At 46.2% G+C, this 16,538-nt stretch overlaps 1 protein-coding gene across 1 annotated transcript in view; it reads right to left on the bottom strand.

The window, feature by feature from the left end:
• Window positions 1–16,538, bottom strand: part of FRMD4A (FERM domain containing 4A) — a 213,325-nt gene that overhangs the window by 87,300 nt on the left and 109,487 nt on the right. The window contains exons 3-4 of the mRNA XM_074161740.1: window positions 13,149–13,243; window positions 4,910–5,002 (exon numbers count right to left, since the gene is read on the bottom strand). Coding sequence (XP_074017841.1) covers window positions 4,910–5,002; window positions 13,149–13,243 — 188 coding nt within the window. The remainder of the gene's footprint in view (window positions 1–4,909; window positions 5,003–13,148; window positions 13,244–16,538) is intronic.

The raw sequence follows: 16,538 nt of genomic DNA, 5'->3' as shown, positions 1-16,538 counted from the left end.
CTGAAAAAACTAAAATAGCATAAGGCCTCATTAGCAGCTGAAATCTGGTCCAATTCTGCAAAGCCTTGTAGCTGGGAAATGCCTCCTCAACCCTGGCTGCGCCAGCCCTGTTTGAAACTCTGAATGTATAGGCTGCCCTTGATGCACACAGAGGGGATTGGTCAAGTGAAAAGAGGTAGCTATGATGTAGATGCCTACATCTGAGAAGGGGTCTGAGGTCAGAGAAGAGACACGGCTATTTTAGACTGAACTTACTGAGTTCCAAAGCAGCCATCTAAAGTAAGTCGGATAAATTTTTCCTGAAAAGTGCCTGTCTGTTTCCAGTGTTTATACAGGGAGGCTGCACTAATTAGCCCTGACATAGGACCGTCTACTGTGTAAACATCTCAGGTTTGGTGTGGTGGGTCCCATCTCAGACATCTGTCCCACCTGCCTTGCACCTGGACCACCACCGGTGCACACAGAGCTGTCTTGCTTCGGGTCAGAGGAAGCAGTGACATGCATGAGGTTTGCACTCTGTGTTTCAATGCCGGTCTCTTATTTAAGGCCACTTTGTTCTGTAGTAACTGTGGTAACCTGGCAAAACATCTGGCCTCAATATTGAGAGTCCTGAGCCCCCACGGCTCCCATGCTGACTTCAGCCTACCCAGTACGTATGAACGCATGCCAGACGTTGCTGGACACAGGCATTCCTTTGTGGGAATACTGCCGGGCCATAGATACAAGCTCTGCCCCACGGTGTATTTGAATATTGAGGATTTATTTCACATTTTTTCCATGCCTTTCTGAAAGAAAAGCCTTTCCACATGAGAGATGTTCTGATTTAGTGTGATGACTTCTGCAGTGAGTTGTCACTGTTTAGCTGGTGGAGCTGCCCTGAGAACACATATATTCCTTCCTGGGAAAAGATCAACCACTGAAGGGAATTTTATTTGCTGAGCTTGTTCATATAAATTAACAGCATGACAAACATCCAGAAGATAAAGAGATCAGACCCATGCTTGTGGTTCCCTAGCTAAGGATTGCTAATCCCACAAGGCCATTGTTTGAGGACGAGAATTCACTGCGAAGCCTGGCCAACCTTGCTTTCCACGAACAAACAGCGTGTTGATGCTCTGGTCCTCTCTTACCTCAAAGATTTACACAAAGGGAGCAACTTTGCCTTCCTTCTCCCGCCTGTGAGTCACAGCAAAATGCTTCCTTCCCTGCCAAAAGTATAACAACCTTTAAGTGAACCCCCGCTAGCTCTATTTTCCTCTGAGCTCCTTGCTGACAGGGTCTCCACACTTCACTTAGGTTTCTGCCATTTGCTGTGGAGCTCATGTTGTGAGGTACAATTTCATTGTCCTCTTCTGGTCTCAAAACACTGCTGTAAAATCAGCTAGTCAAGCAATCCCTCCTTCCTTGATCCCCATCCTTTGCTTCTTCTGGACTTTAATTGTGACTCCCATCTGACTTGGTTGCACTGCAAACCCTCTGAGGCAGCGAATGAGTTTCATCAACAACCAAGTGACCAGGGCTTTAGAAAGTCACCGGGGGAAGCTAATTCTAAGATGAGAACTAATACCACTCCCATCCTCTAGATATCCCGCCTCCCCTGTGAGACACATGGCACTCCCTCTTGCTTTCATGTATGGCTTTAAAGCTATATAAACGGATATTAGCAGAGACTCATAAAACAATATTGCACGAGAATAGCCATGGGGCAGTTCACAGCTGCCCAAGCAGTTCTGATTGCTTCCTAGATTCCTATGTTGTTCTCTGTGGAAAGCTTCCAGAGAAGCACTAGATGACAACCTGAAGACAGAGAGGCTTCAGTTAGCTGTGCAAATGCACAAGGGCAGAAGCAATTTCTTCTGAACTAATGCTGAGAACTTCCTTATAAAGTCCTCCTTTGACACAGTGCTGTGAAATTTTTGGTCTTTGATTACAGGAGAGAGTAAAGACACTGGACATCAATGTTCAACAACGTCAAACCCCAAGGAAACGTGTGTCAAAAAATGAAGCTTCAGCAGTGCTGCAGAGATTTAAATAAGGGAGGAGAATTTCACACTGCAAAGCTTGTGAAACTTCCTATTTTCAGTACGGTTCTTCCAAGAAGCCTTTGCTTAAAAAGGCATGCTTTCCTTTAAATGTACTTTTAGAGCAATCTAAAAACTACAGCATCTTTGGTGGGCATGCTGCCCATCAACATTGCTGCAGGCATGTTAAGGGTAACACAAATTTGATGGTCACATAAAAGGTGAAAATGGTTCCTCTGTAGCTTCTCCTCTTCACAAACTACCATTTACAATTCTTGCCTGAAGCTTAATGTCTTCAGTAGTTGCCCCGTGTGCTTGAATTGTACATTTATGTCGACTAGAGGGAAAAACCCACATGATTACTAAATCCTGATACAGTAAACAGATTTCTCTGTAATGAACATCTGGCACATCCAGTTACTTGCATTACTATCCCCCCAATTAGGACCCCTAGCACCCTGCTAAGCTTTCTCAGCTGCAGTGATTGGGTGAGGTAATGCAAGAAAGGTATTTGCAAACACAGGCAAACGTTTACCAATGATATAGTAAATGCCATGGGCACCCAGTCCCTTAAAAATTAATGCATTTTTAATTAGGTATGGTACAGCATTAGTTATCTCTGCTTTCCATCTCACGGCAGCAGGGGAGAGGGAGAATTCTGTTCGTGCTACGGATGACTCTGCAAGCTGCTGTGCACCCTCGGATTATGAAAGTACAACCCTGTCTGTGGGTGGGTCCTTTCACAACCATTCCTTCAGCCCTTGCTTTAGTTCCCAAGCCAGAACTGAAACTGCTGGTAACAGATACCTGGGGCCTTTCCAACTTCAGCCAGCTGGCTGGAGTCGATTTCTTCTCCAGTTGCCTTCTGCTCAGATCAGATTTGGGGATGGACATGGGAACTCTCTAAGTGCTGAGGAACTTTTTCAACTTCTTGCCAGCGTCTGACATCCACAGGGGAAGAAAACCAGTAGAAAAGCCATGGTAAGTTAATGCCCATTCCTAACTCTTGAGGCATCTGGCCTTCCCGTCCAATTCAGATTGTAACTCACTGTGACAATCCACGCTTTACCACCACAAATAAGAGTATAAGCCCATAGTCAGTCTGGTTTTCACACACTCAACTTTTCAGACGTTGAATGCTGACTTTTCCCCCTCTGGATTTTCCCGATGGATTACGATTCCGGAACAGGAGAGGTCACTCATTTACTAAGTGTTATATGGATCCATAGTCCTAAGATGTCTCTTGGCTAAGATCCTGCTAGAATGACTTGTCTCCCCTGTGCTGCCAACTTTCATAAAACAATGCAGATGGCAATATTTATGCTTGTTGAGTGGTCTTTGAAATGAATATGAGAGCAGCTCAGTAGCACCGGCTTTCACACATTTAGCAGTTCCACTCCTAAAATCTGCACCAAGCTCTTCTTCAGTCACAGCTTCCCCTGCTTCCCGTGGGATCCCTACCCTAGCACAGGCTCCTCAATTTGGCCCCTAGGCAAGATGCTTGATAACAGAGTTAAATGAGTTTGTTTTATTTTTGTAAATTTGCCTAAAAGTCTAATGCTTTTGCAGAAGAGCACCAATGGTTTTGTGTAGTTCTAAGCGCAGGTGGATCTGAATCATATATACTGGAAATGTTCGGCTCTGGATCTACCCTTATGGTTTGAAGCACCCAAAACGTAGAATAAGGTCTTCTCTTGGGAGAGAGAGCAGGCCAGCTCTGGAGTCGTGGGGCTTTGCTCAGCCTTGATTTGTCCTAAGATCTATCCACCACCAAATATGTGGACATAACAGAACAAAGAGTCTCTTCTCTTGAGAAGCTTCCCTTGTAATTGAAGTTAAATGAATGACAATCACTATGTGGGGGAAAAAAAAAGCTTCACTCAGGGGAAGAAACTCAAAAGTAGGTCTTCATTTTTTTGTGGGTACTATGGAATGAATGAGAGTGATGTCAGATGTAATATAACACTGGAGTGGAAGGGCTAACAGAAAAAGACACAGTAACACTGCACTGACTAGTTCTAAACATGAGCTATCCATTAAAAGTAAGTCAAAACCCTCAACTTAATTTTGTACATATGCCATCCCAACCCCTGGCCTCTCTGCGTGTTTTAAAGCTGCAAGAGCAAATTTGCCTTCTCAGAAAATATCTCCCTTGGAGGCAGAGACACTGTGTACACAAGAACACTGGCAGCTTCTAACGGCTTCCAAACACTAACAGCTCCTTGCAAAATTCCCAGATGAAGAGAAATTCTCCCAAACCTCTGTAATCTTCATCAAAACCTTTCTAGTCTGGTCCAGGTCTATGAATGTGTTCTGTGCACATGCAGAAGCCAACTGGCTGCCATAAAATGCCATCATTTGCTGTTTGCGGGTAATTCATTACACCGTTACGTGGTTGAGTCCAGAAGGCAAATCTGACAGAGCTGTACCGGGATTAATTTTGTCCCTGACATATCGCACACCCCGGGCACAATCCAGAGGAAACGGATGGTTTACCAGTAAGGAAGTGAGTGTTTTCCCTCCAGGTGGCTGGCTCAGGTTGGTTATCCTGGCAGAAAGAGGTCTTTGTTTTGCAGCCCTACCCGGCTTGGACTTTCCAGGAGTTCAAAAACCCACAAATAAAAACGTAAAGACATAACATCTGATCTTGCTCCCCTAGAAGGTTCCTCTGTGGGCAGCTATGGGTGTTAGTGTGGCTACTACTTGTTTACACTTGTGTGAGAAGAGTTTTCAAAGCCAAAGAGCTCAAAAGAAACCTCTGTGAAAGTGTGTGTTTGTCCACAGGCGTTTCTACAACGTGAGAAACCGACGGCCTTGTTTCCTGGCCTCTGGGGAACAGGTCATCCATAGCTGTATCCCACGGGAAGGCCTTGCCATCACGCACTTACCTGACACAAAAGTACAAAACAACCGGTCCTGACTTTTTGGGGAAGTCATGTTCCAGCACCCGGCGGTCCAGCTGAAGCCAGTTCAAGTGTCCCCTGGCAAGAGAAGAGACAGTTTTGAGCCCGGCACCAAGGAGGTTTCTCGCTACTCGTTGCAACGAGGTCTGAGGTGTTACAAAAGCTGAAGGGAAGCACATGCTGTTTGCCCTCGGCTATTGCATGATATTTGAAAAACACACAGTAGATGTTTGAGGAGAAGCGGAGGCGATATCGTCCTGGCAACATTTCAGTCTGGGGATCGAACAGCTAAAGTTCAATCTGTCAGGGTGAAAGCTGGCAGCCCTGACCAGGCAGCACAGCCCGAAGTGTTATGAGCTTCACCTTGTTATTACAACCCCCAGGAGCGGTCGTATCATTAAAAGTCTGTCAAGGTTTTCATTAGAAATCCTTATTGTTAAGAGTTTCCACAAGGCCTGCAATATTTCACTCCAGGCTAAACCCGACTCTACAGCCTCAGACAGTTTATTTACCACCCACATGCCTGCAACAGCCTCTCTAGGTTTGCCCAGCCTCCGTTTTCCCTCCTTCAGAGGGCTCCTGAAAAGCAGCTGCTCCATGAAGCGTTCCAGCGCCAATTACCACACGCTGCTTTTCTTTTGCCTAGGTGGTACCTGTCGCTCTTATTTTCTCCTATTATTTATCCATTCGTGCCTTGCTGCTGGAAGCTTTCCTGGGCAGGAGCTCTGTTCTTTGTCACGTTCCCCGCATTGTAGAGTGCTGTGCGTACGTGAGAGGTATTTTATAAACACCATTATTTGTATTACAGGGGCATCTCACCCCCCAGCTGAGATAAAGGCCCTGTTAAATTAGGCACTGTGGAAATACACGGGGTAAAATTCAGGCCCCACTGAAGTCGGCGGGAATTTTGCTGTTGCCTTTAGTGATGCTAGGGCTGCATCCTGTGAGCGTTTTGCTAGTGATTTCAGCCAGACCAGATTTCACCCACAGGGAGAGGCAGCCCTTGCCTTCAACGCTCTGCTGTCTAGACAAGCAAAGAGAGAGAGAACTGAAGTGATTTTGAGGGGGAATCTTCTAGCAAATAAAGCAGGAAATGGAACTCAGATGTCCTGAGCTCTGTTCCAGTGCCTATTAGCCAGCTCATGCTAATCCTCAAGAATAATTCTTCATTCCACTGAAAATGAAAGAAAAAAAAAAAAAGAAAAAGAAAAAAAAAAGGCTTGGCTTTAAAAAAAAGTGTTAAATTATCTTCTAGTGTTGCCACAAGCCTTAGCAATGTACCCTGTCAGCAAACACAGTCTGGGTCTGCCTGTTACTCCTTAGTGCTTGTGCTTTGGGCAATGGAGAAGCACCTTTAGAAAGTAAGCAACAGCATCTATTCAGCAATTTAACTGGATTTGTAGCTCCCCTACGCCATCTTTTCTAGAAAAATAAATAAAGGGGAAAGAAGAGGTTTCAGGAGGTTTTGAATCACCAGGGCTCAATTTGAATTTCTGAACAGCTGCCCTGGTTTATGCAGATGCAGAAGAGGAGAAGAGGATGGGCTGCCCATGGACTGTCAATCCACTCATCACTCCAGCGGGTTCAGGATCAGACATTTCTAAAGAAGATATCTCACTTCAAATTTTGCCATATAAAAGTCAGGTGTTCAGCGTAAGTGGCCTTTGCATCTATTTTGCAAGTACCAAGTCTCAACTAGGTACAAGTGATATAGGTGGAGTTGGGGACATTTCAAACTCATCCTAGACATCCTTTGGTGTACAAAAAAGATCAAGACTTTTTTTATCCCCTTCTCTAGACAGCTGGATGTTTCTCTCCAAGATATTTTAACTTTTAGTCAGTTTTTTCTCTAGATAAGGTTTTTAAATAAGTTTTTTTCTCTATTTTTTTCCCTCTAGGTAAAGGGCAGCCTGAACTGTGTGTTAGGGGCACAGACTTACTAGCAGTGTGGCTACTGGGAAGGGGTGACATAATGCAGATTTTCAAGCCCAATGAGTCATTTCGTGTGTCTCTATTGCAGTTCACGGATCAGGAGTGAGGATGGCTTTTGTTAACAGGGCCAGGTGTATGGGCTGACTCGGCTTGTTCTCAGCAGGTTGTGTATCTGGGCACGCAGCACGATGGGGTCTCCCTCCGTCGTTCCTGCTGCTGGGGAACAGTTGCCCAGCATTACTGAGGGACCCCTGCATCCTGCCCCCTTGTTCAGCACAGATGTGTACTTGAACAAGGCTTGAACATCTTGGAAGACGGATGCTCCAGACTGACAGAAAATAAGCCCCATCAGAAAATTCTCAGCCTGCGCAGCCGAAAATCAGATGCATCCACATTTCCTGCTGCATCCCCCTTTCTGAAATCTGTCCTTTTTCCTATTTTTTTTTTTTTTTTGTCCTGAAGCGCTGTTTTGTTCCTTTTAACAGGACACAGAAAGAGTGTCTTCTTTCTGTGTTTCTTTCACAGAAACACAGGAGAAAAAAAGTTTCTCCAAAGGAGAAAAGAGTTTCTTTCACAGAAAGAGTGGTCGGGCATTGGAATAGGCTGCCCAGGGAGGTGGTTGAGTCACCATCCCTGGATGTGTTTAAGAGACGTTTAGATGTGGTGTTGGGGGAAATGATATAGGGAAGAACTTTGTAGTGTAGGGTAGATGGTTGGACTCGATGATCCCAAGGGTCTCTTCCAACCTGGATGATTCTATGATTCTATGACTCGGGAAGGCTGAAATTCACTGTGAATGCCACAGTACGCATGGGGTTTGAAACTAGACGTGCTCGCCCATTCCTAGCTAAAGTACAAAACGAGCATTTATCCATGTAGGCCAAGGTACAAAACACTGTCAGAGCAAGGAAAAGCCCCACTAAGCCTGACATCTTATCCTGAACCTGTCCAGCTCCATTTGGATCACCAAAGGAGCAGCCACCAGCACCTGATGGCATTACACACCAGTTCCCACCCAGACCCATCTGTTGACAATGGACTTACTGTCCACCTCTATGTTTATTCAACAGAAATGCCTGGGTTCGCCTAACGAAGGGCTGAGAAGCCATGGTGCACAGAACAATAATTCACTTCAAGTTATTTCTTATTTTGAAAAGACTTGCTCTTTTCCTTCTCACTGCATTTTAACTTGAGAAACTGGTTGATATAACCAGTGCAGAAAGAATACATGCATATATGTATGCAGACCACATTACACATTTATGTTGTTCATGTGCACGGGCGTGAGTAGCGAATAACACATTTAATTGCCACTGAGTTTTTTTGGGTTGAAGAGTTTCATTACTCTCATCTGCATGGAGCTTAAATCCGAAGCTCCTTCAGAGGAGGAAGGTCACTTAAATCACTGCCAGGAGCTAACTGCTCACTGTACTCAATTACCACTTACAATCTTTCATCGCTGAGGGCTTCTGCGCTGCAGATCGTCACCTCCCTCCTTGTTTCCAGGCTTGCATGTGTGGCACGTAGCGAACAGCGGCAGTGAAGAGTCATTGGCATCCGCCTGCGAATGTGGTCTATCGGGGAGCCAAGCTCCAGTGCCGTGACACCACAAAATGCTTTGCTCTGGAAACCGTCTTGCTGTCTTCAGCAGAACTATTCACGGAGCACAATCCCATGTAAGACAGGGAAAAGTATGGGCATATAACGCCAGGCATGTAGTAATCCTGACAGTTTGCATGGACCGATTTAGGCAGCTTGCACTGGGATCCCATTCATACATGCCCATATCTAGCTGAATTTCCTTCACGGTTCAGTTTAGAGAAACAAAGTAGCTTTTGTTTCATTGTCGCCATTGATTTGGGTATTTATATCAGCGTATTCACAAATAATGGTGCAAACAATTTTGTGTGACCTATGGGGAGGCTGAATATCGGAAGTCAGATCATTTTTCTCTGTTGGTTGTGCTCATGCTGGCAGTTAAACTGTTGTGTCAATAACAAATACATAATCACCTTTTGAAAAAGAAACTGGGTCCATTTAGGTTACAGACAGAGTATGGATTTTGGTGCCCAGGGTTCATATTGTTGATTGCATGCAGTAGTTCTGTTTTCTTTTGTCAGGGCTTTCAGTAAAGAGTGGTACATCAATGAGTACTTTGCCTCCAGGTGGTTCTGTTTATACAGTTTTACTGGTGAGTGTCCAGTCTTCTGAAAAGTGGATCCACATTGATTGTGTTATAAAGATATTTGGACCAATAAACCAACTCATGCCCCTTCAGCGTCAAACTCATGTTGAATTGAATGGACATTGAGAAAGACCAGTTCATGTAATAGAAACCATATAAACTATTTTACATTTCCCTCAGTCATGACAGAAACGAAAAAACCTGTTTAAGCTCATGGATTTTCTTGTTTAAGGTCTCAATTCTTCAACAGAAATATTTTTGAAGGGGCTGCAAAGCCCCAGGAGCTGTGTGAGTTTAGCTATACAGATTTTGCAAAACAGTGGACTTGGTGACAAAGGAGCTGGTCTCACGCCAAAGCAGGACATTGTTCTGAGAGCTGCACCCTCCATCGGACTGGCTGTTCAACCAGGACGTGGGACACCTGGTCCCTCCTTTTGGCTCTGCCAAATGGCTGCAGGGTGGAAATAGGTTTCCCCCCAGTTCGTGGAGATGAGACAGGATTCCAGGGAAGAGTGGTAGGTACCCTGCTGTCCCTCTTCTCCTACTTTTCCCTTGCCATCCCCTTGGCCGTAGGGTCCTGAGCTAAGCAAGGGCACTCTCGGTCATTACCTTATCACGTTATTACAGTCTCTAGCCCAAGTGTAACACAAATAATGGAGACCTCAATCCCTTGCAATTTTTATTCTAGATGTTAACTAGAAGCAGCTGAAGAAGCTGCTCTGCAGGTTCTGCTCTGGCAAAGGAGAAAAAAGGTTTGGGTCAGCTTTGGGTTGGGCCCACAGAGAGCTGTGGGATGCAAAAGTTGGTAGCTCTCCATGAAGCAGGTGACTCACGTCTAAGGACAAGTAAAGGACGTGGAAAACCTGCCTGTGGCCCAGATGGGGCATCTGCAGTGAACAAAAGGGTAATCCTGACCACTTGCTCTCAGTGAATGCTGGAAGAGCTGATGCCAAGGGAAAGGGCGGTTAGTGGAGATTCATAATGAGCTGAACTAATAAAAAAAGCCCTTTCTCCACTCCTTTTCAGTGTTAATCAACCAGCATATAGCTCTTCTGGCTTCATGTGAAGCTTGGCCCCACGTGCTGTACAGGGACACCCTTTTGACCTGTGCTCTCCTGCAGTTAATGGCTCACGCCATAAAGCGTTCCTATCATCATTAAAATAGGAGGCGTTATTCTCTCCTCCATAATAGTCTGACAATCTAATTTTAGTCACGCTGAATGCAGTAATGACCCTATATTATCACAAGAAACTATTAAGTCGCCAACGCAAAGGTTGTTCCTATTGATTTTCTTCTCAGGTTGTCATGATAGAGCACAACTAATGAATGGAAATCCCCAGTTCAAATCATTTCTAAATAAATTACTCTCATAGAGCTTTTACTCTTAAATAGAAGAATTGATTTAATACTTTAGTGGCTTTTCTTCTTTCTAAACTTGCAATTTCGCCAACCTCAGACTACATTTATGAGCCAGGCTTGTTCTGTTTTAGCTAGTATGAGTTCCCTTCAAGTAAGGCACATGGAAACTCGGGGAAGAGCGAAGAGAAGGAAATCCCTGAGGGCTTGTGTCACAGAATTAAAGGGTTTCTTTTTGTGTGCCTCATCTGTATTAGCTACAGGGCTGTTAGGTGCTCTGTAAACACACATTAAGAGACTGTTTTTCCTGCTTTTTGAAGAAATGATATTTTTTTAAACTTCCAGTTTGCATTGCAGGTTGAGATCTGTGGTACAGATAGCCAAGTGGGTTTTTTTTTTTTTCTGAAGGTGACATGGGACATCTATTTCCAAGACCCAATCCAGCTCCCCAGGTGTATTTTTTTGGGTGCGTTCAGTTAAACAGAACAATTACTGTTTGTGCCAACTCTATTCAGAGCTTTTTACAACCGAGGAGGAAATATTATACACGTATCCTTTTTGTCCAGGTTATTTTCACAGCACTGAAGAAGCCTCAGTGCAAGGGTCAGACTAACTATGGGACAACAGAGGCACTGAAGACCAAGCTTCATATCAGCTGGGACTCACTGGCACGTTGCTGGGTCGTGTTTACTAGATTTAATGAAGGTTCCCCCAAATCTTCTGTCTGAGTTGGCTGGGCTCCTGCTACAATGCACCCTGCTCCATCTTGACCACAGGTCAAAAGGGTGACCAAGTGAGTGGGTGCCATCACCTCAGCCTTTGAAATCCCATCTAGGCAGTGCACGTCCGTCTGCATCCCCCGCGCATCTTTGAGCCTCTGTCAGCCTCTCACACTTCCTCCCATCACTAAGCCAGATCTTTGCTCATGCTGCTCTGTGTTAAACCTGGAAGCCCCAGGGGAGGCTGGGCTCTCTCTAATTGCTGACACCTCCTCATTAGCTTCCCTTGCACTCCCAGGGGAGCTCTGCGCCCACTCAGCTGAGCCGAGAGCTGGAACTGCTCAGCTGCTCTCTGGTTGCAGTCTGACATGTGTTTCTTGTTTTTAACCTGTGCTGTTTAGGACTGTTAAGGGAACATTTTCTTCGCTTATTCCGCTTTGGCTTCCCTGCGTGGCTTTCCTGCACCCCTCAGGCAGCACCCACTGGGTAACTTGCTCTTTCCCATAAGAAATAACACCCTAGTAAAGACTAATTTCCTCCTCACTTCATAAGTTGCCAGTGCCTCCTGCTGCCCCTTCTTTGAGGACCAGTGTCATTAATTTGTGTTGGGTTGGAGATCTCCTACAGGGCTGAGCTGCTCGTGCCTGTGAGATGGGATGGATTCTGGGCTCTCCTCTGATTCGGGTCCTGCTTCTGCACGTGCCTGATGTCGAGAATCCTTTCACCCTGGGAGCTGTGTCCCGAGTTGGCCTCTGGCTGACCAAGGCAGCCGTTTGCCAAAGGAACTGTCTCTGGAGAGGCGATTGCTGCTGAGTTGAATGTGGATATGTTTGTGCAATTATCCAGCAGCCTCTGATTACCCGATCCTGAATCATTATTCCAGCAGATAATTTACATTTTGCTGCCACTTCAGCAGGAGAGCAGAGCTGGCTCATGACAGCAATACTGCTGACTCAGCTGTTCTGGGAATATGGCATTGGCTTGAAAATTGTAGGTTTTTAAAGCAATATAAGTGCAGGAAACCTCTTCCTAATCACAAAACGCCCTTGTTGCAAACCAAGGTGGAGTACGGTGAGTGCGCATACAGGACACAGTCCATGCGCCCAGGACAGTCTAAGTACAGAGAGAAAAGAGGCAGCTGGAAAAAAGTAGCAGGGACTGAGCAGTAGCACCAAGAGGTCACAGTCTAGGACTAATCATAGCATTTGGCAGACCTTTAATGTTTCTCCATGGGTAATTTTATACTTGCCTTTTAAGCAGGGGGTAGAAATGCCCTGTCTTGAGACAAACCCTCAAATTTTGTGGTCATACTAGGACTCTGGGAGCTGGGGTTCAAAGCGAACAACCAGCATTGCCTGAGGTGACTGCAGTGTCAGGGTCCCATCCTTTGGTTTAGCTCAGCCATAAGGCTGTTGTGTGATTCCTGGTAAGGTCAAATCCTTCCACAATGGAAATTTTATATTTAAAAATGCTTTTTGTTCAGATTAAATTTGGCAATACCTTCCTTTCCCACACTTTCTTCTTTCTGCTTTTTAAGAAACTCTAATCTGGGATCTAAAACATCAGAAATAATAGAGTAATTTTGTGGGTTTTTTCTTCATTCCTTGAAATAATTTGACATTACTTTTAAGACTGTGTGGGTGAATAAACTGATTAACACTTTAATTGAACAGTTCCTCCAATCTGGTAATAATTTGGACCTAGGGAGTGGATCTTAAACGCATCAGAGTTTAAGCTAACCTTCCACCAATGCCAAGTAATACCAACTCTTTGAACATGGGATTAGGAGGGGATTGTTACTGCCTCTGCACACCTCCAGCAATGCTTAAGTTGCTGTGAGAGGCCTCCAGCCCTCTGAAGAAGAGGCAGTGCAGGACAGACTCCAATGTGAGGTCCATGCCTCCCTAGACCTAGGTATAGGACGTTGAGGTACCCAGGTCTTCTACGCTGGTCATTTTCCTCAGGACAAAACCACCAGGATTTCCTGTGATCTATGAGTTGCCTCTCAGGTCTGGGATTTCTCGCACTTACGTTTCATCTGTGAATGCAATTCCAAAGTACTCCTTCTCCTTCAGGTTGAAATGAGATGCCACCAAGTCAAGCAACTCCTTGGCCAAAAGCTTTGGCTGGAAAACAAGAATGAAAGAAAGTGATTAATGAGGAGAACTTGGATATAACTGCACCGTGCTTCTGGAAGGGAAATGCTGTCCTTGAAGGTGCTCCACTGCTGTGGCTTTTATATTCCCTCTGGTGTTCAAGCTAAATCTGCAGGCAACATGAGCTCCTTGAAATGAACAGTAGTTTCCCTCCTAGGTAAATACTAAAAGCCTGGCGATTTTGAGCTCTTCAGAGATTAATGTCTCTGCAGACAAATGACCTGCCTCCTGCCAGTGTTCAGATCTACCATGACCAAGTCACTCATGCCTCTCTGATAATTTTAGCTGTTAAAGCTTTTTTTCAAGGACCTTTGCAAACACATTTCAGACACCCAGTCTCACACACAGAGCACAGATATATGCTCAGAACACTAAGAAAATACATAGTGCCAAAAAGATAGGATGTGACAGGACCAAATGAGAAGTAAATGACAGAACAAAATAGTTTCCCATTCAGTATGGCTTGCCATTTAGGGATAAGGATGTGTCCTCAAATTTAGGCACTTGGAAGGAAAGAGAGGAAAGTAACACACATTTTCAAAATACCCTTTGTAAGAGCAGAAAAGCCAAGCTCAGAGAAGCTGTTCACCACATACAGAGGACGGTGCATTAGTACCATGGGGAAACTCTGCCTTTTCTGCAAAACCTTATTTGACTTTTAAGTCTACTGCTTCCTTCTCCCTGTTTGAATTTCCACCAGCTCTGCTAAACTCCAGTGGTTCCTTCTGGGCTACTGAAGTCTTGGCCATAACAGTGCTCTTGTCCTGACTATCCCCAGTAGGAAACAGGGGGTACAAAGGATCCAGGCAGATGCAGCCTGTGATCCCACAGCCTGTGATAGCCCCCAGATCCCAGAACTGCAATGGCTACAGCAGCACAGCTGGGGTCAGAGATCCCAACAGTGTTCCCCGGTGACTGCTCGTAAGGATTTGGTCTACAGATCTCTGTGCTGCAAGCCTCAGTGAAAATAAAGCTGTCTGTAGGCTTGACTGCGCCAACGAGTCTGCCAAGCAGCTGAGTCAGAGTTACCCCAGACGTGAACCTGTTGTTAAATGGAGATGAAATGATGATGCTGTGCAGAAGATGGGTGGTGGGGACCCGATAACCCTGCTGTCCTAATTGACTGTCCTGTCCTGTAAATACAAACACTGCTTGTGTTTACAAAACCCCTTGGTTTGTATTTAATTTCCGAATAGATTCATAAGACTCTCAACCGCTCTCTAAAAATGGTCCTAAACCCAGCACTGTCCTGGTACCTGACACAGTTGAGCCAAGCCTGAAATACTTCCCTGGCCTTCATGTGAGCGTTACGCCATCCTCCACCCACCTGCTACGTCCCAATGCAGTCACCAGCAACACATCCATTCTGCTCCGTGTCTGTGGACCCAACACAAGGGTGGTTTTCAGGTCATGCCAGCAACGAAAGAAACAACAGCCGTGCCAAAATGCAGCAGTAGCTTAAAGCAGCCACTGAATACGAGATGAGTTGCTGTGTAGGAGGAAGAACCTGGCAGATAACGAATAGGTGGGATGCAACAAGCTTCGTTTTAATTCCCAAGTCAGACTTCTCAGGCACAACCGTTGGAGTCTCTGCTATGTCTATGCTACCTGCTGCATTGCCTTTCCCAGGCTTCTGAACCAGCTCCTGAACGGCACTCAGAGCTGAGCAGACCAGGTGTGGTCATGTCCTCTGTCCCCTTGAGTCCCTTCAGGGACTCAAGAAAGAACACACCAGCTACACCAGTCTCTTTGGAGACTCCTCAGATACTTCTCTCCTGGCATTGTGCTGGTGGGATGGACATTCTCAGCACCCCTGTCTCCTGTAAGATGAACCTCCCTTTGCCAGAGCCTTTTAAAGACAAACTACAGTCTGGCTTATGAGGTACCCACATATTGTGATGAATCATAGAATAGTTTGGGTTGGAAGGGACCTTTAAAGGTCATCTAGTCCAACCCTCCTGCAATGAGCAGGGACATCTTCAACTAGACCAGGTTGCTCAGAGCTCCGTCCAACCTGCCCTTGGGCGTTTCCAGGGGTGGGGCATCTACCACCTCTCTGGGCAACCTGTTCCAGTGTTAAGAGGAATGAAAGTAGAGGGTCATAAGACTGGCACGTGAATTCAGAGATACATAGGCTCTGTGCATGTACTTACTGTGGGCATTGGATCAGTTTTCAGTTTAACAACAGACAAACAAACACAAACTTTTGAAGGAGAGAGAGCAAGGGGGTTTTGTGCCCATCAACCCACAGTTTGAAAGCTTGCTTTTCCTTCACTCCTGCCCAAGCCCTCCTTTCTCTCCTGCTCAGCCCAAACTCTCTCTGCACCTGAAAGGGATTTCTTCCAAGCCCAGTGTTACCAGAAGAGGAGAGGTGGGGATGCATGGCCAGTGATGGGCATAGGGGAGGGCAGGACTGATCCCTCTGTGGCTGAGGCCACCGGTGGGGGCAGTTGGTGGAGGTGAATCTGGGCATCCCCTTGAGGTGTGCATTGCAGGCACAGCTGCATGGTTGGCACTGCCTGGCTTCCTCTGCTCTGGGGTGACTCAGTTATTCGATAAACGAGCAATTATGCTGCCAAGAAAGGAAGCAGGACATCAGCCAGCCTTGCTAGGTGTCCTACCTGTGAGGGCAAGGGTGGGGAAAAAGCATGCTTCAAGCACAGCAGCATTAACCCAAGCCTGGGTTAAACACTCGGAGGGGATAGGTTGAGCTTTCATATTTCACGAGAAAGGAGAACAGAGTAATATATGCCTAATGTGAAGCAGGCTGCCCGTGGACGTGGGGAAGTGATGGGTCCCTCAGCTGCAGCCAGCCAGCACTGTCACAACGGGTAAAATCCCCTTCTGATGTCCACCCACACCATGGAGCAGTGATACCCAGCGTCCCCTCCCCTTGCCCTGCTGCATCCAGCGCCAGGCATCGAGTGAGGAGCAGCACCTGAAAGCGCTTGCCTTCTGCCACCCTCCCCAGGCAAGATGGCTAAACACAACGTGTTGCCTCCTTGTCTCCGCTGAGCGAGACCTGGCTGCTGAGAAAGCTGCGGAGAGGTGGTCGGCATGGCGTGACAGCCTTCCCTTCTCTACTGCCCGGCAGCGGCTGCTCCTCTCCCAGCAGAGCCCCCCCTCCTGCCCCCGGGGCTCAGCAGGGGCACGATCTCCACTGCCCTTGCTGTGGGGCCTCCTCCAAAGCCTGTGGGAGCAGATAAAGCAGGATAACCCTTTGCCTTCCAAGATAAGGGGAAAGAACAATAGATGCAGACCCAGC

Source organism: Numenius arquata, chromosome 2, assembly GCF_964106895.1.
Source record: "Numenius arquata chromosome 2, bNumArq3.hap1.1, whole genome shotgun sequence".
Classification (NCBI taxonomy): Eukaryota; Metazoa; Chordata; class Aves; order Charadriiformes; family Scolopacidae; genus Numenius; species Numenius arquata.
Note: the sequence above shows the minus strand (reverse complement) of the source record. Positions and strands in the feature narration are given on the sequence as shown.